A 22612-nucleotide genomic window follows, 5' to 3' on the forward strand; every position below is an offset into this window, starting at 1 on the left:
CCTCAACACGACAAACAGACATTTGATTGTAGTGATTCCATCCAGATCTTTCTCAGAATGCTAGCCCTTGTCTTGATCTTCCCAACGTCATCATGTCGTACCTGGGTTCTAAAAAAGCAACTGTTGAAACCCTTCCGGAAACCTGACCATTTTCCTGAACATCGCCAACAATGCTGCTGCTATTTGTGAAAACAGAAAGGCAAGAAGACTCCTCGCTCCCTTCCTATTTTCTTGTAAACGCCGCAAACGAGATCAACTCTTCAAAAAAATGCCCGTCTCTTCTGTTTACCCGTACTCTCGTAGCCATCTGAACTCAAGGATGTATGATTCAACTCCACAAATGCCACCACGTGATGCCGTCGTTACACAAGATGAGTGAAAGATGCCGCCGTGATGCTAGGATATCGCTGGATGATTGTAAAATCAACAATGAAGGAAAAAAAGAAATTGAAGATGGAAAATACGAGGATGGAAAGAAGGAGGAGCGCAGTCGACAATAAAAATTAACTTCTGTCCTGCTCGGACTTGCGAGTGAAATGGTGACTGATGAGTGGTAAATATGTGTAAAGCGGCGTGAAGGGAATTTTCGGAAGAAATTAAATAACAAGCCCATATCGAGGCCGGCCTGGGCCAGAACACACAAATTTTGACGGCCAAATTTTTAACGGCCAGGAGAGAAGAAAAATGTGAAGAGGAGGCCGGGCTCCAGAGAATTGCTTTGCTTTATCATGAGGCCAGTAGCTCCTCGACAAGCCCGTCAATGGTGAGGATGCGGAGCTGCTGTGCCCACTTCTCCCGAAACGCTTCCGCGAACCAAGCGCTGGACATGTTGTTCCGGAAGCCAACAACCTCGACGAGCCAGCCCAGGCCGAGCGCGCGGACGACACTCTTGTGGAAGCCATCCGAGAACTCGGCTTCGGCGGCGTCACCGGTCGCGACGACCATGACGCCCGGCTCGGTGGTGTCGATAAGGGTCTGCATCATCTTGAGCTGCAGAATCTCGTCGACAGCTTGCTCGCGGTGGGTGCCGTCCCACGACTCGGGGATGTAAACGCCTAGCGGCGCGGGGTTGGTGCGGGTCCTCTTGGAGCCTTGGACGCGCTGCAGTACATTCATCTCGTAGCCGAGGGCGGCAGCCTCCAGCATAAAGCCCGGAGTGGCGGCGCCGGCCTTTATAGAACCTGCGAGGACGCGCTTGGCGCAGGGGCGGCCGCGCTCGGCGGCGGCTGTGAAGGCCTCGAAGGAGAAGATTGGGGCTGGAATGCGTGCGTCTGTCGGCATGAAGCGAGCTTGCTTGATCGTGTTGTCTTGTTTTTGGTCTTGTTAGCACAAAGGTTTGCGAGGTGGAGTTTTGGCCGTATGAAGGGTAAGTAGTAGCTACTTACAGAATCCAATGATAATGTTGCTGACGTCGACGAAGACGTGAATCGGCTGGGTAGCTCGAACCATGGTGAGATTGTTGCTACGCAGCAGAGCGTCCTCAAAAAGGGTAGCATCAAGTATGGCCCTGACGATCTTGAGCCGCACGTCCTTCTCGACCCTGTAGAGAGGCTCAACGGCCGAACGGGAGATGAAATCGAAGCCAGAAGCGGGAATGCCTTGCCGTCTATCCTGCACCACAGATATAAGGTTGCCATGCGCGTCCCAGGGAAGGATGGCCTTCTCGGCAGCCGCCAAGGTGTGTGAGGCGGCGACAATTCGAGAGACCTCGGCGCGGCGCGCCTTCTGCAGCTCGCTGAACAACGGGAGCAGCTCGCCGCGGACGGTGATCTGTCTCAGCCGACCGGTGTTATCGATGGCGGTGCCCGGCGGTAATCGCATGGGCATAGGCACGGGAACGGGAACGGGCACAGGGTAGACAGCGGGCAGCCGCGAGGGCGGCAGTGGCGCCGGCTGAGGCGTAGGCTTATGCCCAAAATTGCCTTGTGCTCCAACGACGCCGTCGTCCTTGCCCTCCAGATCGCTCACATCGTTGTGGTCGTCGCCCTTGCCGCCAACAGGCGAGACGTCAGGGCTGGTGGCTGGAGTCGAGGCCAGACTGGCAACAGCGCTGACAGACGCATCGTCGAGGGTGGTTGCGTCGTCGTCTTCGGAGCTCGAGTCGCGGCGGCGGCGGCGGCGGAAGCGGGAGTGCGTGGCGCTGTCGACAGTGCAGGCCAGGATGCGGCGGATGTCCAGACGGTTGGCGGGGACAGCAGGAGTACCAGAGGGCTGGCCGTCCTGGGCCGGCTTGATGTGAAGCCTCTCCATGTTGCCGAGCTTGGGAGGAGACGCATCAAGAATATTCAGATCGTCGGGGCCTCTCACAAGGCGGCGTCCTTCGAATATGCGATCAAAGTTGCCCAACATGGGACGTTGAGGGAGACGGCTGGACCGCGTGGGGGCCCTCTGTGAGGTGCCCATGTTGATGCAAGGCAGACTGGCAGATTTGATTGATTATGGAAGAGGAACAAAAAGAGAAGAGAGAGAGGTGAAGAAGTGAGGAAGCGTTGAAGAGGGGTGGCGTTCATACGTGACGAGCGCTGATAAGAAAAGAGATCAAGTAATGTTCGAAGAGGGGTTGTAACCAATGTCCAAACGATGGGAGTACATGCTCCAGTCGCAATAGATAAGTGATCAGTCTCGTGTTTGTTTTTTGGTCAACTTTTGAAAGACGAAATGAAAAAGTGGCGCATCAAGACGAAGGAGAGGAACTACTGTTCAGACGGTGACTCGAAGTCGATGATGGAATGAACCCCGACTGATTAAGTACTTAAAGTATGGGGGGCGATCTAGGGTGGGAACTAGGGTGGGTCCGTCCGCTTTCTGTGGAGAGAAGGGAAGAAGAAGGGAAAAAGAGAAGAGCGGCTAGATGAGGATTCGGGTAGGGTCTTAAGTGCTTAGGTGCAGGTGGCGGCCCCCCGTGAGAGTGCGGGGCACGTCTCTACTGCCTGTACAATATTTGCAGTGGAGGTAGCAACTGTGCCACAGCACCTCCCCTAGTGGGCGGGCCGAGCAAACTTACTGACCCCAACTGGGAGGGCTCCAATTCGCTGGCCTTCCCTCCTCCCCCTCCACTAAACACAACCAACCACACCAACCGACTGGCACGAGAGACTCATTGTTTTTACACTTTATTTGTTTACATACGACACGCAGACGTCAACCTCGCAGAGCCCAGGAGAAGAAGAATATTTCATTCCATAGAAAATGCCAGTCAATTCTCTTGCAACTATCAAGTTCCACCTCAATCAAGCCCAGAGTTGCATACGTTATGACAACACACACACACATAATTCAAGGACTTTGCCAACAGAGGTGACACCGTGCGTGCTATGAACAGCTGGTGATCACTTTCCTGTCACCACATGATGCGCTGGCAATCAATGCGCTGGGACGAGGGGAAGAGAAAGAAAAAAATGTGGTTGGACAACCTTCATGTAGCAAGTTTTTGGCTTCACCATTCTCGGTCTGAATAAGGCGTACACTCCAGGACTATATGTCGCTCTCTGTACAGAGCAGAGAATGCTCTTTTCCCATACAGTCCTTCCTTTTTCCCTTCCTTTTAAATTCGTAACACTGCCACTGGCAGAATTGAGCTTCTGCCCTTTCTGCTGCGTGTCAATTCGGTTTTAATAAGAGAAGGCACATCCGTTTGACCCCTTTCCATCCACCATCAGTCGCCTTGAACAAGTTGCTGCTTCTCCCATTATACGCCGTATCATGAGTGATAACAAGATACCGTGCAACATCCAGATCGTGACCCGACTTTTCCTCTTCTCTTAACGCGTATCGTTGTGCGTCAAGTGCAGTCGGAAGACTCGTCTAGGCGACCTTCTCGTCCTGCCCAGGTTTCTTTCCCTCCCATGCGCCCCGCATCACCTCGTTCTCGCGCTGCATACCCAGGATCCAGTCGCCCAGCATCGCGCCCGCCGCTGCACCCAGGGCCTTCTCACCCTCCTCCCTCATCTCCCGATCCCGAGCGGCCTTTTGCGCACGCGCTGCCTTCTCTGCCTCGTCGCGCTCCTCCCGTGCCCTCTTCCTCTTGGCCCGGTGCTCCTCTAGGCCCGAAAGGTACCGCACGCTGTGGCCGAGCGCGGCGCTCTCCTCTGCGGCGCCGGCATGAGGTCGGTTCAGGGGTGGCGCCGTGAAGAACAGAAGCTGGCCCTGGTCGTCCGTCTGATACTGGTCGCGGATCTCGGCTGGGATCTGCACGTCCAGGTCGCGCAGCGTGTAGACTTCGATCTGCCTGGGGGCAACGTAGGAATTTGCGTTGGCATGAGGGAGCGCGGTGTTGCTTGGGGTGGGAGGCATGGTCATGCGCGGCTGTGGTGGCGCTGGGGCTGCCGCCTGAGGATGATTGCTGAAGGGGCTAGCGTGGAAGGAAGGGTTGGGGATGTGGTGGTGATGACCACCGGCTGGGACAGGACCTGGCGCAAAGTGCTGGGCTTGTTGTTGCTGTTGATGGTGCTGGTGCTGGTGCTGGAGCTGCTGCTGTTGGTGATGATAGACTGGGTGTTGCTGATGCTGGTGTTGGTGCTGTTGATGTTGTTGTGGTGCCGGTGGTGGTGGCGCAAAATGAGGTCCGGGCGCAGAATGCGCTGGTGAGGGCACTGAGTGCTGGTGGTGTTGATGCTGCTGCTGCTGCTGTTGTTGTTGTTGTTGTTGCTGCTGCTGCTGCTGCTGCTGATGTTGGTATTGTTGCTGATTTTGATGCTGGTGTGGCAGCACGGACGGGTGTGGCGGGATTGAGCCGGGGTGATTGAGCGACCGTTGGTGTTGTTGGTGTTGTTGGTGTTGTAGTTGTTGTAGCTGTTGTTGCTGTTGGTGGTGGTGCGGCGCGAATTGGCCCTGGTGGAACTGATGCGCGTGTGCCTGTGCAGGAGAAGATGAAGGAAGCGGGCCCGTCGCGCCGGGATAAAAAGCGGTCGGGGCAGCAGGCATCGGGACAGATGGTCGACGAATCGGGTCAGTGGCCATGACTGGTGGTGGAACCGCGGGTGGCTCTGGCGTCGGTTCAGGCGAAGGCGAGTCCTGTTCACAGGGATCCCAGTTCTTCTGTGTTAGTACAGGTTCCGCTTATGAACAAACACATGGCACTTGGGGGTTTTTTTTTTCTAGAGTGTTTCTTGGGCTTGTGTTACGATGTAGGAATTCAGGCAACAGAACAGGTCACACGTTCTGCCTGTCCACTGTGCATGGACGCAGGGGTTGGGATCAAGGGAGGATTCGTTTGCGTGTGTAAGCGTGTGTGTAATAAAAATGAAAATAAAACACAAAACGAGGGAGGTAGATTTAGGTGAGATGAAGATGTGGCACACCACGATAAGAGATTGTCAAGTGTGGCTGAGAGGGCACTTCTGACTGATAGCCTTGTGTGTGCAACGGAGTTGGTCGTTGCAGTGAATGATCCAAGGGCTCTCAAAGACACACCAGGCGCAACCAACAAGAGTGAGGAAGAAGGGACAAAGGGGAAGCGAGAGGAAAAGGTGGGTGTGTGTGTGAGCGTGAGACGGTGTGTGTGAGAAGTAAAAGGCAGGGAGGGGAGACAGAAGAAAAGGATGACGAAACAATCTGCGTGTGATGTTTGTAGATGAATGCCAACGCACCAGGAGGAAGAACAAGAAGGAGAAGGGAAGAGGGAAAAGGCAGCAGGAGATTCATCACTTACGTTAGATTCTCGGGGCCGCATATGCACACCACCAATGACAGGCGGCGCGTCCTTGTGACCCCAGTTGGGTTTCGGCAGCGGATCAGTCTCTTTGGCATCCGGCGCAAGCAGGTGAGCAATTGGGGTTGGCTCCTTTTTCAGCCTGCGCGGGATGTCGAACAGGTCCATCTCGTAGTCCCTCTCGCGCACCTCGTCAGGCAGACAGCTCGTCCACGTCTTGATTCGGTTGAACGTGTACCTCTCTTCATTGTAGCGCGCCTCACACACGTACACCTCTTTGTCTCGAGGCAATCCTCGCGGTCGCCCCCTGTGGTAGCGGGTGTGAAACATCACGAAGCAGCGGTCCACAATGTCATCAACAAAATGGTCGCGATATTGGCCCGTCTTCATCACCTCGTTTCTGTAGAATCGTTTTGTGACGCGGTGAACCGTCTGTTCAGGCCGGTAGTACCAGCACGCATTGATCCATTGCTTGCCAGCCTCGTCCTGCCAGAGGCGATAGATCTGCGCCACAATCGGTTTCTGCAGGTCGTTGGGGTTGCGGATATGAACCCAATCACCTAAAACATTGCATATGTCGTTAGTACGGATTCGGCCGCCACTCTGGGGACCCATATGTATATATATGTAATAATCCTGATCTTTCTTTGCCCACTCACCAACTTTCCAGACCTCGCCATTGTGCTCGACCTCTGCAAGAGGCAGCTTGCCCTCCTCATCTCGGAATTCCTCGTCAGACTTGGCCTTCTCTTGCGCCACCAGACGGCGTGCCTCCTTCTGTAGCTCGATGGCGTCATCGAAGATCTCGCTGCCCTCCTCGTTGTACTCCATGGCATTCGCGAACATGAGCTCGAGGTCGGCGAGGACTCCATCCACATTGCGGTACTTCTTGCGCTTGGCGTTGCGTTTAATCTGATCGACCGCGATGGGATTCTGAATGATTTGATAGTAGTCCCTGTTCAGCTGCTTATCGGGCAGTTTTTCGAATGGCAGAATGCGCAAGTCTCCCTCGTCATTCCTTGGTTTCCTGAGCCCTTTCAGTACGGCATTAATGCGGGCCTCTGTGGGCGTGAAGACTTTTGGTGGGCGGCCACGCTTCTTGACGTAGTCGTCATCGCCGTCGTCGTCCTTTCTGGATGGGCGACCTCGCCTGCGGCCCCGGCGACGGCCGCCTTCGTCGTCTGAGGAGTCGTCCTCGTCGTCGTCTTCCTCCTCTTCCTCCTCCTCTTCCTCGTCTTCCTCAAACTCGTCGGGAGGGGGCGAGTCCTCGACAGGAGGCAGCTCACCAAGGTCTGGGAGCACAGCTTCTTCTGCTTGGATTGTGCCTTGGTTCACTAACTGCTGCAGTTTTTCTTTGAAGACCTCACGGAGCCGAACAGCCTCCCCGAAGATGGGGGCAGATGGCCGGTTGTAGACTTGCGCGTTGTGGCAGATTTGGGCGACATCATGAACAAACTCTGAAAATTGGGTATAGGTCTTCTTGAGGAGTTTTTGCTGGAATGGTGTTAGGCCCATGCATACATGTCAAATCGATTGATCCGCAATTGCTTACCCGAATGGTACTGAATGCCATCGCATTTGAGATGACCTCATAGTAATCTGGTAGATCGTTCTTCTTGGGGAGCCGTTGGAAGCCTGCAGCAAGCAATTCGTCGCTGCAAGAGAAAGTGTTAGCGAGAGAAAATGCGCACCCTCATAGTGTGCATTGTGGGATATCTGCCTCCAAGGGAACTTACTCTTCCTCGTATTCGCAGAGATACCTGGATGTGTTGTCGATGAGCTGTAGGAGTCGCTTATGCGGAGTGTCGGGCCCCCTCCGTCGCCCCGGTCGCACTACCGAGGTCTCTGCGACATCTTCTTCAGCCTCGCCCTCGGCATCAGCCTCACCGTCGCCGTCTGCACCTGTGCCTGCGTCCGCATCCACATCATGGTCAGCCTCAGCGTCAGCATCTGCATCTGCATCTGCATCTGCATCAGCATCTACATCCGCATCAGCGTCCGCATCCGCATCCGCATCTACGTCCATGATACCTGGTCTGGTCTCGGCGCCTGCATTGTTGTTCCCTACGCCACCTGCGCCGTTTGGTGCGTCTGCCATGTCGGCATCACTATCACCCTTAGCTTCGATCGAATCGTGAACCATGATCTCGTCGCCGGAACGCGGTGCCATTGTCACTGGCAATACAGAATCGTCGGTTGGAATTGTGTTTTTTCTTCTTCTTCTCCTTCGTCTGATGCCGTCGATTAGATGGACCCACGTTCTTTGTTATCGATATTGGTTGTGAGCCGCAATATTTTATTTCGCTTTGGCTATTTCCCCCCCAGCACTCGTCCTGGTGTGTTTCTTGCGGTATGGAGACTGGATTTGTCTTTCGCGGGTCCCCCTGTGCTGCTAGGGTCGGCGGCGTAAGAGAGTTATAGAGGGAAATCTGCAAGAATTTTTGAACTTCTGCTGATCCTTGAAACGCGCGATTGGCACAGTCTGTCGTGGGTGGTGGTGTTGAGGCCAAGGCCTGCTTGTAGCTGTCGCGGCGCACAGCTCCGTCCGGCGCGGGTCTGGTCGCAAGTTGCAGCGCACGATCGCCAATCCCTGTAGATAATCGATCCAAAACCTAGAAGCAAGACGACACCACGTAGTCTCGGAATCTGGACGTTCTACTCGGTTGCTTGTGCAGCGATGATGGGTAGCTGCTGGGGCGGGCTTTCACGCGTCAGGTCTCGAGGCGGCAGGTTGCACGCGCCAAGCTTGTTTTTGACCCTCGAAATCGTATGGTAGATATTGAATCTGGGCTCGTCACCTCTGGAGGCAGAAAACAAATTATCCTGTAATATGCACAGGAGATTCTTCTCGACAGGGGAAAAAAAAAATGGCCACCTAGAGCTGTGCAAGCAACAGTCGCATCCTGTGATGTGATCGTTTCTCCGTCGTCGAAGGGTGGCTTGTGCCTCGTCTGCCGAAAGTACGCGCTCGTCGAGAGAAGAGGGCCCACTGGTGGCTAGCTTAGTAGGGGAGCTAACCCCCCGTCTTCTCTCTCTGTGTACAGAGCTCTAGAGCGTGGGCGCTTCAACTGCAGTGACTCCGCTCCACTAAGGCGAAAGCCCCCCGCAGGCCCTGGCCCGCTGATCCGCTGTACCGCGGTAGGTTAGTGGGTTGTGTTGGCGTCTATTGCGAGGTGCTGTTTACAGGCTGACAAAGGCAAGTGGGGGGAACCTTGTCCGTAGGTACAACCAGTGCCAGACCCGCCAGAGTACCACGTAATAGTTCTACATAGTACTTAGACTGTAACATAGCAGAGACGGAGGCTGCCACACGCTAGAGCCGAACGCAGCTAGCAAAGGTTGACTAGGGCCCTTTAGGACCCTATGACCTGGGTCCTGCATTTGCTGTGGTGGTAAAATGAGGCAAGAGAGATACCAACATCCGAATTCCGATATCGAACGTCCAGAGGGGAATTAATTCATTCGTGGTTCAATTAGATGATCCGCCACTCTCGACACTCAAAGTGACTGCACACCAGACCCCCAAATCACCAACGGAAAAGATTTGTTTACAGAAAACCATCAATTTCTCAAGTCGCTTTTCAAAAACAGGGCTTTGATCCTGACCAACCTGCCGAGATTTCTCATTGCTTGGAAGCTTCGAGAAGAATAAAAACGGATTAAGTAACCCGGATCAGATCGACCCGGAAAATTGGAGCTGTGATTCAATCCGGAACTTCTTGGCTTGAAGCACTGATCTGGGAGAGTGTTACCTATGTTGGGAAGTATTTTTGCGGGCTGCTCGTACTCCGCATTCTTCACATGCACCGAGGATATCAGTCTCTCAAACAGGACGGGTAGTGACCGCACTCGACACACATACGCATACTGAGGTACAGAGTGCGAGCCTGAGAAAGGACTACTTAGACATACGATCTCTGGGACGAAGGAGGCACAGCATCATCGCACACAATCCAGTCCGTCTCACCAGACATCCGCAGGCAATGACAGATATCCGCTTCCGAGTGCGCGGGCCCGGCTGGGTGGAGACGGTGACCGCAACACCAGACTGGACCCTTCAGAAGCTGCTGGATCACCTGAAGGAGAAACAGAGTGCTGAGCCGTCAGCGCTCAAATATGGCTGGCCTCTCAAGACCATCGATCTCAGCGACCGTAACGCATCAATAGAACCGCTGAACCTCAAGGGAGAGGCCGTCACTTTCGTGCCCAAGGAGTCTCAGGAAGAGCCCGCCGCACCTCAGATCCCGGCTGCCACCACTACCAAGCCGGCTTTTCAACCTAAGAAGGTCGAGCCAGACAAGACAGTGATAGAGTGGCCTGAAAAGGACGGTTACATGGGTACGTTGTCTCCTGTGCACTTACTGGCCCACTGATGAGTTTGGTTGTTCTGTGTGTGAGCCAGAAAGCTGACATTCGTCATATAGCGCTACGTGTCATGCCAGATGACAACTCCTGCATGTTCACGGCTTTTGGCGGCGTGCTACAGCGGCCAGACCCGGCTCCTACACTGCGGCGAGAGGTTGCTGCATACATTCTTGCCCACCCAGACAAATTCAACGAGGTCGTCCTGGAGATGGACCCACGGAGGTACGCAGGGCTTATCCAGGAGATGGACCGCTGGGGTGGTGCCATCGAGCTGTCCATTCTGTCCGATATCTATGACATGGAGATCTGTTCCGTGGATGTGAAGGTACTTTGCCCCCCCCCCCCCTCCCGGCCCGGGTGGCCCTCCTTACCATAAACCCCATCCCTCCCAACTAGCTGACATTATATGTCCCACAGACACAGCGTGTAGACCGCTACGGCGAGCACAAGTCCACACGCTGTCTTTTGCTTTACTCTGGCGTCCACTACGACCGCATCGCCTTCACCATGGACCTCAGCCTGCCCATAGATTTTGACGAGGTCAAGTGGGACACAGAAAACGATGCGGTCCTCTTCATGGCGCAGAAGCTGGCGAAACAGCTCAAGGAGCAGCACTACTTCACAGATACCACCGACTTTGTGCTGCGGTGCGATGTGCCGGGCTGTGGGTGGATTGGCGCCGGAACCGCAGAGGCGACAAAGCACATGAAGGAGACGGGACACTCGGCCTTGAGTGAAATGGAGATTACTTGAGCTCGATGTTGCTTTTTCTTGGGTTTTCAAGTTCTGTGGGTGTGTGGTGTCAACTTACTGTTAGCGAGACGTGGATGGTCTTGATGTGTGGATTGCCTGTTTCAAGTTCTTGCAACTCATCTGACGCATAGAAGTTTTAGAAGTTCCGCAAGATACCAATACAATTCAGTCTTCTTTTCTTGGCCACTTTTATCGACTTGCAACCCGCTCAAGCTGGATCATGTGTTATGACTTTGAACGGTATATCCCTTGGGCTGGGTAAGGGGAAATCATAGCAAGATTCGCTGAATAGTAGAGCTGAATAGTAGAATATCCTATATTCTTGACGATGGTTGGACAGTATTCATCTGCAGTTTGGATGCCGAATATCCTCCACAACCACTATACCTATCAGTATAAATAGTGATTCACTCTCCAGTCGCAGTACAACCCCTTCCCTCCCTGGTTCCTTGATATCAGGCAGTCCAATCCCTCACGACTTGTAAGTCAGCCCACCCCCAAAGCTATGCTCACTGTTCTTACCACCTGCCGTGACTTTACCCTCCGTAGCATCCCCCACGAACGCACACCGTCCCATGTCCAGCTTCTGGGCAGGGCCCTTGCCAGGCGAGATGTCAAAGTCGAAGATATCGATTGGCAGGCCGAGCGTGGTGCAGGCGTTGGGAATGTCCACGATGCCCGCGACGTGGCCTTGGACGGGGGCGCAGGACAGCAGGAGATAGATCTGGTAGTCGCTGTAGCCGAAGCGACGAAGATACTCGATGACGCCTAGTGAGTGAGAGAAAGAAAGAAGAGTAAGTACTTGGTCAAGCTCACATCTTGGAAAAGTGGGAGATAGAGAGAGAGAGAGAGAGAGAGAGAGAGAGAGAGAGAGAGAGAGAGAGAGAGAGAGAGAGAGAGAGAGAGAGAGAGAGAGAGAGAGAGAGAGAGGGCGACATACGCAAGGTCGTCTGCCGGTAAGCAACAGCAACATCCATATAATGCTGCTTCCCATGCTCATCCACACTGAACCCTTCAAAGTAAATATACCGCCCCGGCCCAAACTGCGGCTCCACAGGCCCAGGGACATAGATGGGCGACTTCATGCCCAGATCCGCCATGCCCCCCTTGAGCACCTTGAAGTTGATCGTGATGATGCCCGCCATCTCGATCGCCCCACAGAACGAGATCTCGCCGTCCCCCTGCGAGAAGTGCAGATCCCCCACCGAGAACTTGGCCCCGTCCACGTGCACAGGGAGGTACACTTTGCTCCCGCGCGACAGGTTCTTGATGTCGCAGTTGCCGCCGTGCTCCGGCCGTCCGGGGACCGTCCGCGCCCCCTCGCGCCCGACCTTCTCGGCCAGCGCGGCGTCCGAGGCGCCGGCGTGCGCGGACCGTGGCTGCGGCGGGAGCGCCACGTCCCGGCCCTCCAGCTTGGAGGCGGCGATCAGCTCGCCCTCGCGCCGGTTCCACTCGGCCAGCACCTTGGCGGACGGCGCGCAGCCTAGGATGCCCGGGTGGATGAGGCCTGCGAATTTGACGTGTGGGATGTGGCGTGAGGTGCAGTAGATGCCCTCAAAGTCCCAGATCGCTTTGGCGCTGTGGGAGAAAGGAGACAAGAAAATGTCAGTATAGATAGAAAGAGAAAGAGAACGGGGATCAATGCACTCACGCAGAAGGGTAGAGCTCATCAAGGAAGCCACCCCCATTCTCCTTGGCGAAAACACCAGTGAACCCCCAAGGCTGGTCCTGGAACGGCTGGACGTCCATAATCTCCACCAGCAGCACGTCGCCTGGCTGTGCGCCCTCCACGTTGAAGGGCCCGCTGAGGTAGTGGACCTGGGTAAGGTCGACATTGTTCACGTCATCAGCAGAGTCATTGTTCTTGATCTGGCCACCGGTCCTATGCGCGCCGGCACACACACACACAGAGGGGTCAAGTCAGTATAGATGGCGACAGGCCTAAGGGAGAACAAGAGAGTGAGAGAGGGAAGGGAGGAGACACGGCTCCGCATACCAGTCAACACACTCGATCTTCACGGTTTCGCCATCTTTGATATCTCCGGCAGAGGGAACTGAAGACATCAAGTCAGCTGAGATCCAGCCTTGTGGAATTCGTTTGAGACCACATACTATCCGGGTGCCATCTGTTCTGGTATGAGGTCAGTCTAAGCTTCGAGCGTGCGAGCTCAAGCCGGGCTGATAGAAGAGCTGACTTACATGAAGGTATGGCTGGTCCTTGGCCGGCTTGTCGAAGCTGACCTTGCAAACGGTTCGGATTTCACCAGGCATTTTCACACGAGTAATTCTAATGATTTACACGGTTTGGTTCGAATGCGTCCAATCTTTGTTTTATTTGGGCAGAGTGGTGCCACAGTGCTGAGACCTTGTGAGATCTTACGCAGATAGACCTCAAGAAATATATCCCACCTCGAGAAGCTACCCCGCATATGCACTCCGACAAGACCACAACTCTATCGACGACGTAATGGCCCCCCCTTCCCCCCTTCTCTGGGGCTCATTAACAGCCCGTTATCACGGCAATTATGTAGTCTGGATACGCTGAGAGGGTGCAGGCGATTTGGTGCCTGGATGTGTGTTCTTATCTCGAACCCAATTACCCAATCCCGACCTTGGCCGCACATTGCCGCCGGGGCATCCCAACATCTCCACATTTTTTGCAGATAAGGTGCATCTGGGGACAAACGATCGGAACTCGGTAAGGGAAGCCAATGCGACATAAGTACTTATAAGATTTCCAGCGAGTTGATAGCTCAGACCTTGCATATCATTGGTGGCCAGGCACAGACGGCCTGGAAGATTTCGCGTGACTGCAGACAAGCATCGCAGGCCGGTGTTGTTGAGTGACTAAGACTCACTGGGCCGGGCCTCAAGGTGAGGGTCCACTTCGGAGTAGGCTGGAGGCTTGTCGTGAATCTTGTCAAGATTTCCCAGAGACAAGCTCAGGAACTTCTGCTTGTTTCTCCATTCTTGCTGACTAGCCGCAAAGTCATCGCTGTTTGAAGGAGGTGGGGGAGGGTCGGTGACCTTGGTAATGAGGAATGCCGCCGAAGCTTCAGCGATGCCATATATCAGGACGCCCAGCAAAGGCACTCGGAGGAGGATATAGAATCCAATGCCAAACCCGAACAACAGACCCTCTCGGCTGCGGAACCACTTGCGCTTCTGATCACTCGTGAAGCGGACTCGGGCGAAATAAGGCTCGAGAAGCTCACGCACGAGCCTACGAGACGAAAAGTAGGCTTGCAAGAAGATGACAATGTACCGCCTTGGGAGGAACATTCCAGTGCCAAAGATGACGGATGCCGGGCCGAGGCCCACTGCTTGGTTGAACGTGTAGAAACTTGCAGCGGGCAGGACAAACCGACCAACCACGGGCAGGTACGACATTGCGTAGACGGCAAGGGAGAGGACGGCCTTCCGACCAGATCTCCAAAAGAACATAGAGACGGCCTCCGCCGTGCTCGTCGTGTGGGTGCTGCCGTCGCGGGTCGAGTATAGACGCAGATTCGGGTAGTACATATCTCTCAGGTCCTTTGGGTCATCGCCCTTGTGTTTCTGGATGTATGTCATGTCCACCCATCTCAGAGACTCCATGAACCTGCTCGAGGTCAGCTAGTGGCACGCACACAAAACGTGGCCCTGCATATGAGCACAGGATCATACATACAGATTGTCCAAAGTTGGTGTGATGTAGCGCATCAACGTCATCAAGAAGAGTGGCACCTGAAGCACATGGTCGGCCACGAAGTTCAGGCCATCCACCACCTTGTCGTCCCAGGTCACAGAGTCGAGGTTGAAGATGAGAGACAGGAACCAGAGGAAGACCCTGACGCCGATGATCTAGGATGGTGCATGTGAGAATGTGACCAAGTACAAGAAACAGCTGCGCCCACAAGAGCTATTACTCACTGGAATAGAGATGCCCAGACGAATGGCAATACCAGCTGCCACCGCGATAGCCGCTTGTCTATAGTGATCGGAGGTGAACAAGGCCGGGTTCTGAAGCGCTCGGTTGGCTGGAAACGTGTCAGTGTCAAACGGCCCAAGACGATGATGGAAACTCGTCAGTCTTACCTCCCACAAGCGTCAGCTCAATGCCTCGCAGTATAGCGTTGATATCAAAATGCGAGAAGTCGAACGCCTTTTTAAGCTTCTCCTTGTCAATCTCGACCGGTAGCAGGTCAGGCTTCGACTGCGGCCGCCTCTCCCGAGCCGCCATCTTCTTCCTCGTTGTCAGGCTGGCACTGTGTAAATACACGTGAAGGTCACTTCCTCGATCCAAACCACCTTGAAATTTCAAAATGCTGAAAGGGGGTAAGAAGAGGTGGAATACGCGTGTGGCTGGCGAACCAGCTTGTCAGCGTTGCTTGCTGTGAGTTGGCTGTACGACGAGGCAGGCGTTGCTTGGGTAAGCGGTAGGGCCCGCAGGTTTCCCACTCTCAAAAATGATGTCACTTTGTGTCCGTAATGGTACCTGGCACTACTACTGCGGCCATAGTGGGTTACTAGTAGGCAGCACGGCCGCCAAGGTACCCTGTCCCTGTGCACGCGTAGTTACTGTGTTCTGTAGATTGTACTGAGGTAGATTCGAGGATCCCTAGCTGCAAAAACGATAGTAACTGTACTATTGAACCGCAGACCCCAGCAGGGGAACGGCTAACACTGGGCATGTACCATACCAATGACCCCTCTAGGGCTCTTGCATAGAATTTAGCAGAGAAGATGTTCATGACAACAAATCAACAAGATGACTGCTGATCATGAGATGCCAGGGCGTATCGCTCTGGAATGATACGATTGTGATTTCCTCAGTGGGTTCAGCAGACACTTTCAGTGGCCAATACGCGGCTACTACCATCAGGTAGAGGCGGTTCATTCCAATCCCTGTCACTGCAGGGGAGAGCTTTCTTTTAGGGGATGACCGCCAGCCGGCGCCTGTGATTGGGGAAAAAAAGACCCCAAGCCTCGTCCTCATCCTCTCACTCCAACCCTACAAAGATCCTCCTGCTATCAGCCCTGTCAGCATCTGGACGTCCTTTGTCCACAGAGGATAAAGACTGTCCTTGCTAAAGTGATACCCAATCACCTGGATCCTGTGACTGACCTGGGTCTGTGCTGTACAGTTCAGAGCAGCTGCATTTCCACACGACCGCCGAGTGTATTCAGCAGTCATTCGATTCGTGTCTCAGGACAACCTCAATGGACTGATTCTCCTACAATCTGCGACCCAGATCCACGACTCTCCTCTCAGCTCCCCTTTCCAACACATGGCAACTTGCCTCGACGGTCCAATTCAATTTGTCGACTGTTTATTCAACCCTCCCGACTATTGTCAACATGATTTCTTAAAGCATCTCTCTTGCCATCCATCCACATGATAGAACCAAGTCTCCCTTGACACGTTCAAATCCTCCCTTCCCCAAGATGGATCACTTTCGCCCGCCCAGTACAACTGTGCCTTTCCCAGCACCTCGACGACATAGCACAGTCCCTACCTCTTTTCAACCCGGACCTTCTCGAGCAAGTGCAGAACCAACCACCAAGAACTCTGTGGAGACTCTGTACAATCACCCCTCGGTCAGAATTGTGGCATTCACAGCAGGGAAGTCAGCTTTCGAGCAGACAAGGCCCGGCTCAGATGACAAGCCAGGAACTCTTCCTTCCTCCTCTCAATTCGAAAGATCGATAGCCTTTGGTATGTACCAGAAATAGTCGTGTTGCAGAGAGGACTCTGCTAACTCTCGAGCGTCAGGCGCTTTCCAAATCTACCGAGCCCCGGGCTCTGTCGCCTTCCTCCGTTCCGGTTCAGCCTTACAACCCATTCTACCAAAGAGTCAAGCCTGGTGCCTAGACGAACAATCGAGCAAATTTGTCCTACAGATCCGGAGGCCGAACTACTGGAGGATTGAGGTCCCTGTCGGCAATGATGAGGAGATAAGGAGGGCCCTTTTGCTGCGCGAGGTGCTGGACAAAATCCTACAATTCGAGAAAACGCCCTGTCCGTTCGAGCGGAATTTTATTGTTGAGCTTCCTGAAATACCGAAGACTCCGATGAAGAAGCGCACGTGGACCCCTCCTACACGAACAGTCTCCATGAACTGGCCCCCTGGTCAGCCTATCACACCCCCTCCCGAGTTCCCTTCGCGCACGAGGTTCTATAATCCTGGGGCGCGCCGGGCCTCGGATCATGGCATCGACACGTCCAGATCTCGCTTCAGCCCCGCCGCATCACCGCAGCGGACTACACAACTAGTCGAGAAGGATGCAGACAAGATTGAGGCGACTTCAAGAAAGATCAGTTTGGGACAGTCTGAAATTATATGCAAGCCTCTCCCTGAGGAGCCGGAACTATTATCTCCTCCCCTCACTGCTGTGCAACTGAACACAGCGCAAAAAGCAAAGGAACCAACTTCTCCAAGCTTTGAGGCGTCCACTTTGAGCACAGTGGACAGACCAACAGAGCTGACAAGGGCGTCAACAACCCCAGAGGCCCAGATAGTGGAGGCATCGGTGCGACAACGTGAGCCAATCTGGATCACGAAGAAAGTTCCGTCATCTGCCAACCGAAAAGCAAAGAGGGCAGCGATAGCACAAACACAAACACAGGCTGCAGACCCAGTAGTACCGTCTGCTCAACAGCCTGGAAACCCTCTTGTGACCTCTGCTGAGAAGGGTCCGGACAGGATGCCTCCACAAAAGCCAGAGGTCAAGCAGGCCAGCCTGCAGTCTGCGCAGTGCAACGCGCAGAAAGAAAAAAGCGATGATGAGCTGGAGGCTGTGGGAGGCGCATTGGAAGGATCAGGGCAGCTGCGGGTGAGACGGACGAGGGTAGCAGCCTTTGCGTCGCGTCGCGCAGCTACCGCACCACCTTTGAGACTTCGGACATCGTCTACATCATCTTCACATAGCGTTCGGGACCATGTACCAACGCCAGAACGCGAAGAGCCAGCTGAACCCGGTTCACCCGCTGAGTCTTTGGATAGCTTCCACAGCGTGCAATCGTGGCACTCACCGCTGTCTCCGCCCTCTCCCTCCCCGCTATTCTCGCCAGCCAACACATACCCATACCCTCATGACAATATCCCATTAGCACCGCTGAGAACTGGACAAATGTCGGGATTTCTGTCGACGCCTACGGTCTCTGGATGGGACAGGAACTCGATCGGAGCCGTGGCCGGTAGTGGAGCGCAAACTCCGGATACTCCGTTCTCGGACGCACATCTTGAGACAACGGCCTCGGCAGCAATGGTAAAGACTGAGCCTCAAATACCGGGAGGACAATCTGAGGATGCGACGTATGCAATGCCTATCGCAACCAAGCAGCTGGCAGAGGACTTGGTCACTTCCACCGACAGCGATTGCATCTCAACATCCTGGTCTTCCGCGGCCTCTCACACCTCATATCATTCCAATAGTCCGATGCGCCACCGCGCAGCAACGACTTCTGTCGCCATCTCGCATAGAAGCCCTCGTGCCCTCTCGCCTTTACCACCAGCAGCAAACCTGTTGACCACCGATCTCACCAGCCGCACAACGTCCGCAGCCCGGGCGATCCGCCGAATCCCCAGTTCCATCTTCAACAAGACATGCGAGATCTTAATTTCGCCCCCAGCGCATCTTATCAGCGTCATGCTAAAGGTCGCCGAGCGCATCACAGCTGGTGAATGGCAGGGTTTCGTGTTCGGTATGGACGAGTCGGGGGAGGTTTTAGACGTGAGATGGGATTATGGTGATCTTGACCGCTCGGTGCCAGGAGGTTGGGATGGCCTAGACTTGGACTCTAGTGGTAGACGCAACAGCTCCGTCGTCCATCACCGGACTCCAGATCCAAAGGCCCGGGCCAGCTTCGCAGCTGCAGACCTGTCCAGGCCGAATATAACTGGGAAAAGGACCACCGAGTATCAGGACCCTTGGGCAACGCCGCCGGAAGAGCCAGATTTGGACGAGGGAGGAAATTGGAACCTTAACTGGGGCGTTGATTAGTGGCGACGGCTCACGAGCAGTGCATCTAAGGGCAAGGACCCGACGAGCTGTAATTTGAGGGACGATATGAGTATGGCGAATAATCCTGATTGCTCCACCGGGCACAGGTGGGGTCGAAGGAACAGTGATACCCTGGAGAGCAGCCCAAGGGGCGTATTTTCGTACTCGTTGTCGATGAGGCTGGATGCGGATGGGATGGCCTATGCCGGAGATCCAGCCATGTTTCTGGTCTGATGGATGTCGATGCTGCTACGATGACAACGTGGCGTGGAGCTGGTCGCCAGATATTGTAACCATCATAGCTAGCTCGCTACTGAAATGAGATGATCGAGACATTCATGAGAGCAACACACTCTGCCCGCCCCCACCCCCACCTTCACCTTTCTCTTCATAAGAGCATTGGTGGCGTCTTGTCTGTGGAAGTACAGGCGTACCAGGTGCCTGCATGCATGCAAGTCTACCAATGCTTGGCGGCGGTATTTCACAACCACACGAGGACAAAATGATGAAACATGCACTTGACTGTTTCTGTGACTGCGCTCGAGGCTGCATCACGCAAAAATGTTGGATGAACAGGCCTAAATGTGGTGAGAGTGTTTTCACAAGGCGACGAGGTGAAGAGATCTCGTGCTGGCTACAGAGCATATGACTTCTCTAGATGACTAGGACAGGGAGACCCGAGGAAATAGACATGGATTCATTGCGCATACCTGTGTGCTGGCCAACGCGGGAGGTGTTGGAGGCAATGTAGGCAAAGGGGAAAACCCTGTTGCATAGACACCCACTTCAGTTTATATATGAGAGAAGGCGGAAAGGAAGAAGAAAAAAATAAGAAGGAAAAAAGGCACGCCCCTTCTCTTCATCTACTCCGCGACTGTAAACGATGCTACTACTGCTAATGTTGCGCAAAAGAGATGAAAGATGCTAATGCCGCCTGAACGCCATAAGTTTGCCAAGGGAGAGGTAACCTCAACGAGCAAAAGGAGTGTGGAGAATAGAACCTGGACATCCTCGACGCCTTCCCAACCTAAATCAAGTCCACGCAAACTAGCCCCTCCCTACATATACTACTGCCCTCTCTGTGAATGTTACCGTCTCCTTCCCTTCTCTTGCAGCCTCAATCAGGTTTTGCTGCCTCGAGCTTCGAGCTCATCATCTCCTAACATCGAGACTTCCCCTCACACTGCCCCCGTCCAGACTTGGTCGAATCGAGCTGCTGGAGCTCCTGCGTCTCCGTGCCCTCTGCTCTCCTGGATCCGCGGGGTTCAGACCGGATGACCGTGCGAACAGGTTCAGAATGTCAGTGAGCGATATCACGCCGGTTAACCTGCCTGATAGATGTGCTCCCGGCAATGCGGCGGCTGGAACCGACGAGGAAGGCGAGAAGAGAGGTGTTGACAGTGGGAGGGGCGAGGGCGGTGCGGAAGACTGGTTTGGACCGGTCGTGATCACGGTTGCAGAGAAGGAAGGCGAGGAGCTTGCGATGTTACCGCTGCTGCTGCTGCTGCTGTTACCGGCTGCATTCACACTCGTGGCACCGGCCGTTGAGCTCGTCATCGCCGCCGCATTTCCACCACCGCTGGCCATGCTTGTCGTCGTGCCCACAGGCCCCAGAAGTGGCGTTGCAGGTGCGCTCGGGCTCGGAGAGGCGTTCTCGACTACCCACATCCTGTGTGATTTAGTTGCGACCAGCTTCGCGACGGTGTGGGCGAGGGTCGAATATGGATTGACGTAGAAGACGGGCACCGAGTCGCGTCCTTTTTCCATACCCCGTTCCGACAGGATCACCGTAATGAAGTGCATGCAGGTCTGCTGGAGGAGGGGCATGGATGCTGCAGAGGTGAGGAGGCGGATATCGGCAGTGGAAATGTTGCCTACCACGTTGCTGCCGTTGTCGATTACTGCTACCGAGGTGAGGCCTTCATTGGACATAAGGACGAGGGCTTCTGCGAGTGGTGCATCGGCGTTGATGGCGACGATCTGCTGCGATCCGATGCGCAGGTCCCTCAGCAGCGCGGGATACAGTCTGTCAATGACCTGGAAGTTGACGCCTTCATTCCAGAAGAACTCGACTACCTTGAGCTGGCTCAACACACCCACCGTCTCTCCGTCCTGTGTCGTGACCAAAATCCGGTGTATGCCGCTCCCAAACACCTCTATCGCTCCAGGCAAGAAGTCGTCCGGTGACAACGACACCAGCTGCTCTTGCCGGCACAGTGGCTGTATCTCCCGGAGAGGGATGGCCTCCCTCTCCGAGGCCCGCCTGGCGATCCCTTCGTACAGCTGTACATGTTCCTCCTCGGGCTTCGCCAGGCCAACCACCACCAGCAGGTATGCGTTCAAGTCCTTGTAGTCGAATGTCGCCACAGGCCTCTTGACGGGGCCATCTTTGACTAGTACACAGTTACCGGCGACGTTGCCCTTCACCAGAATCATCGTAGCCTCTTCGACGCTGCTCTCCAAATCGACCCAGCGCATTTCATCTGTGTTGAGGCTGACTAGCTCGCCCAGCCGGACGTCGCGCCAGTCGCGGCCCGCAAAGCGAGGGTTGGGCTGGCGCGCGGACGGCGGGTGCGCCATGAGCTCCTGTACGGCGGCCTGCGTGAAGCTGGGATGACGCGTGGCCCGCGGCGAGCCTGGGGTGTGGGGATTGCGCAGGTTCTCAGCAAAGCTGGAGCGGTGGGAGTGGAGAGAAGACTTGTGCAGGGAGGAGCCTGAAGGAGAACGCTGGGGCAGGCCTGGGTGCTGGTTGGGCGAGGTTGAGTAGGCGCCGATGGCGGGATGCGCAAGCTTGTCAAGGCTCGTACTAGAGGAAAAGGGAGAGGAGTAGGGCTGCTGCTGTTTGCCTGGCTGCTGCTGTTGTTCTTGTTGTTGGTCCATCTCGACGAGGAGGCAGCCCCCACGAAGGGTTGCTCGAGCTGGGCTGAAGGTGGGCGGACGGTCCAAAGGTATAGACACTGGAGGAGAGAGCTGAGAGGGGATGGAGGTTGCCGTCGAGGAATCGCGTGACAAGTCGTTACAGTGGGCAGATGCGATGTGATGCTTGTGTTACTCGAAAATCTGGAGGCCAAGGTCGTTAAGGTTAGGCTCCGAAAAGAAGCAATGAGAGAGACAACCCCTAGTAGAGAAACAAGCAGCCCGGGGGCACGGGCCAGAAGATGCGAGCTCTGGAGTGCAGGTGAGGTGCCAGGTGGGGTGGGGGTGGAGTGACGAGGGTGGAAGCTCCCGTTTACGGCGGGGAACAAGTGACGGGATCCAAAGGTGGAGGGGGTTTTGAGGGGCAAAGATAATGCGCATTTTTGCCCTGCTGCTCCCCCCTTGACACTTGCCCTCAGTGACTCGTCATCCACCCACCAGCCTATTGAGCGGCAGCTATAAAGAGGACGCGCAACTCCCCAAATCGGATGGAAAAAATGAGAATGATGAAATAAGAATAAGAATATCAGTTTGCTTATAGCCACACCCAGTGCTATAGTACCCACACTTAGAAGGTTGTGATGAAATGTCAGAAGGTCCGCCCTGGATTCTCAGATAAACCCAACCCTCCTCATGCCACTGCCTCTATTCCGTTCCCTTTTCATCCTTGTGCCTACAACAACCTATGTTCTTTGCCTGATTTTGCCCTACAGGACTGCTTGACATGCCTCGAGTCTCCTAGATTACACGAGGCATGCGGCATGCCAAGGGCCTCCAGTCATGTGTACAGTGCAGTTGCAACCCGAGATGCTTGGGAGGGCCGTCAACGCTGCTATGCCTACTGTACCACTACTTCTCCTTACCTCTGCCCAAGTGACAGCCACCAGAGCCACCCAGGTGCAGTCTCTGTATACAGAGAGGCCATTCTCATCTTCATTATGT

The 22612-nt window shown here is 54.7% G+C and overlaps 7 protein-coding genes across 7 annotated transcripts; 2 read left to right on the forward strand and 5 right to left on the reverse strand.

Moving 5' to 3' along the window:
• Positions 1-726: 726 nt before the first annotated feature.
• M406DRAFT_73706 (uncharacterized protein) lies at positions 727-2403 on the reverse strand (the record flags this gene model as incomplete). The annotated part of the gene is made up of 2 exons (XM_040925647.1): positions 727-1319; positions 1386-2403. The coding sequence occupies 2 exons, from the start codon at positions 2401-2403 to the stop codon at positions 727-729; spliced, it is 1611 nt and encodes a 536-aa protein (XP_040774032.1).
• Positions 2404-3419: 1016 nt separating this feature from the next.
• Positions 3420-7676, reverse strand: M406DRAFT_279095 (uncharacterized protein; the record flags this gene model as incomplete). The annotated part of the gene is made up of 7 exons (XM_040918370.1): positions 3420-4437; positions 4711-5013; positions 5651-6210; positions 6310-7144; positions 7203-7305; positions 7387-7442; positions 7575-7676. 7 exons carry the CDS (start codon positions 7674-7676, stop codon positions 3805-3807), a joined length of 2592 nt encoding a protein of 863 aa, XP_040774033.1. The 3' UTR covers positions 3420-3804.
• A 2508-nt stretch (positions 7677-10184) lies between these two features.
• On the forward strand, positions 10185-10953 carry M406DRAFT_356922 (uncharacterized protein). The gene is made up of 2 exons (XM_040923555.1): positions 10185-10340; positions 10433-10953. The coding sequence occupies exons 1-2, from the start codon at positions 10224-10226 to the stop codon at positions 10766-10768; spliced, it is 453 nt and encodes a 150-aa protein (XP_040774034.1). The 5' UTR covers positions 10185-10223; the 3' UTR covers positions 10769-10953.
• A 66-nt stretch (positions 10954-11019) lies between these two features.
• Positions 11020-13097, reverse strand: M406DRAFT_279102 (Acetamidase/Formamidase). Its single transcript, XM_040918371.1, has 6 exons — positions 12968-13097; positions 12881-12899; positions 12765-12822; positions 12420-12650; positions 11709-12346; positions 11020-11536 (listed from the first exon to the last, which is right to left on the reverse strand). The coding sequence occupies exons 1-6, from the start codon at positions 13037-13039 to the stop codon at positions 11241-11243; spliced, it is 1314 nt and encodes a 437-aa protein (XP_040774035.1). The 5' UTR covers positions 13040-13097; the 3' UTR covers positions 11020-11240.
• On the reverse strand, positions 13079-14990 carry M406DRAFT_292683 (uncharacterized protein; the record flags this gene model as incomplete). Its single annotated transcript, XM_040919042.1, has 4 exons — positions 13079-14369; positions 14439-14611; positions 14681-14787; positions 14846-14990. 4 exons carry the CDS (start codon positions 14988-14990, stop codon positions 13616-13618), a joined length of 1179 nt encoding a protein of 392 aa, XP_040774036.1. The 3' UTR covers positions 13079-13615.
• Positions 14991-18365: 3375 nt separating this feature from the next.
• M406DRAFT_322998 (uncharacterized protein) lies at positions 18366-19100 on the forward strand. Its single transcript, XM_040919723.1, has one exon. It carries the CDS (start codon positions 18401-18403, stop codon positions 18752-18754), a length of 354 nt encoding a protein of 117 aa, XP_040774037.1. The 5' UTR covers positions 18366-18400; the 3' UTR covers positions 18755-19100.
• Positions 19101-19906: 806 nt separating this feature from the next.
• On the reverse strand, positions 19907-21448 carry M406DRAFT_238357 (uncharacterized protein; the record flags this gene model as incomplete). Its single annotated transcript, XM_040916074.1, has 2 exons — positions 19907-20182; positions 20282-21448. Coding segments are annotated over 2 exons (1443 nt in total), but the record flags the coding sequence as incomplete, so codon positions are not given.
• Positions 21449-22612: the final 1164 nt, after the last annotated feature.

The sequence above is a fragment of the Cryphonectria parasitica genome, assembly GCF_011745365.1.
Source record: "Cryphonectria parasitica EP155 unplaced genomic scaffold M406scaffold_6, whole genome shotgun sequence".
In the NCBI taxonomy this organism is placed as follows: Eukaryota; Fungi; Ascomycota; class Sordariomycetes; order Diaporthales; family Cryphonectriaceae; genus Cryphonectria; species Cryphonectria parasitica.

Excerpts from the sequence above, each read along its gene's own strand:
- M406DRAFT_356922 (XM_040923555.1), top strand. The coding sequence starts at position 10,224 with ATGGACCCACGGAGGTACGCAGGGCTTATCCAGGAGATGGACCGCTGG. Across the intron at positions 10,341-10,432 it reads TCTGTTCCGTGGATGTGAAG|ACACAGCGTGTAGACCGCTA; the intron begins GTACTTTGCCCC and ends TATGTCCCACAG.
- M406DRAFT_279102 (XM_040918371.1), bottom strand. The coding sequence starts at position 13,039 with ATGCCTGGTGAAATCCGAACCGTTTGCAAGGTCAGCTTCGACAAGCCG. Across the intron at positions 12,347-12,419 it reads GATGAGCTCTACCCTTCTGC|CGCCAAAGCGATCTGGGACT; the intron begins GTGAGTGCATTG and ends TTTCTCCCACAG. Across the intron at positions 11,537-11,708 it reads TTACCGGCAGACGACCTTGC|GCGTCATCGAGTATCTTCGT; the intron begins GTATGTCGCCCT and ends CTCACTCACTAG.
- M406DRAFT_322998 (XM_040919723.1), top strand. The coding sequence starts at position 18,401 with ATGCTAAAGGTCGCCGAGCGCATCACAGCTGGTGAATGGCAGGGTTTC.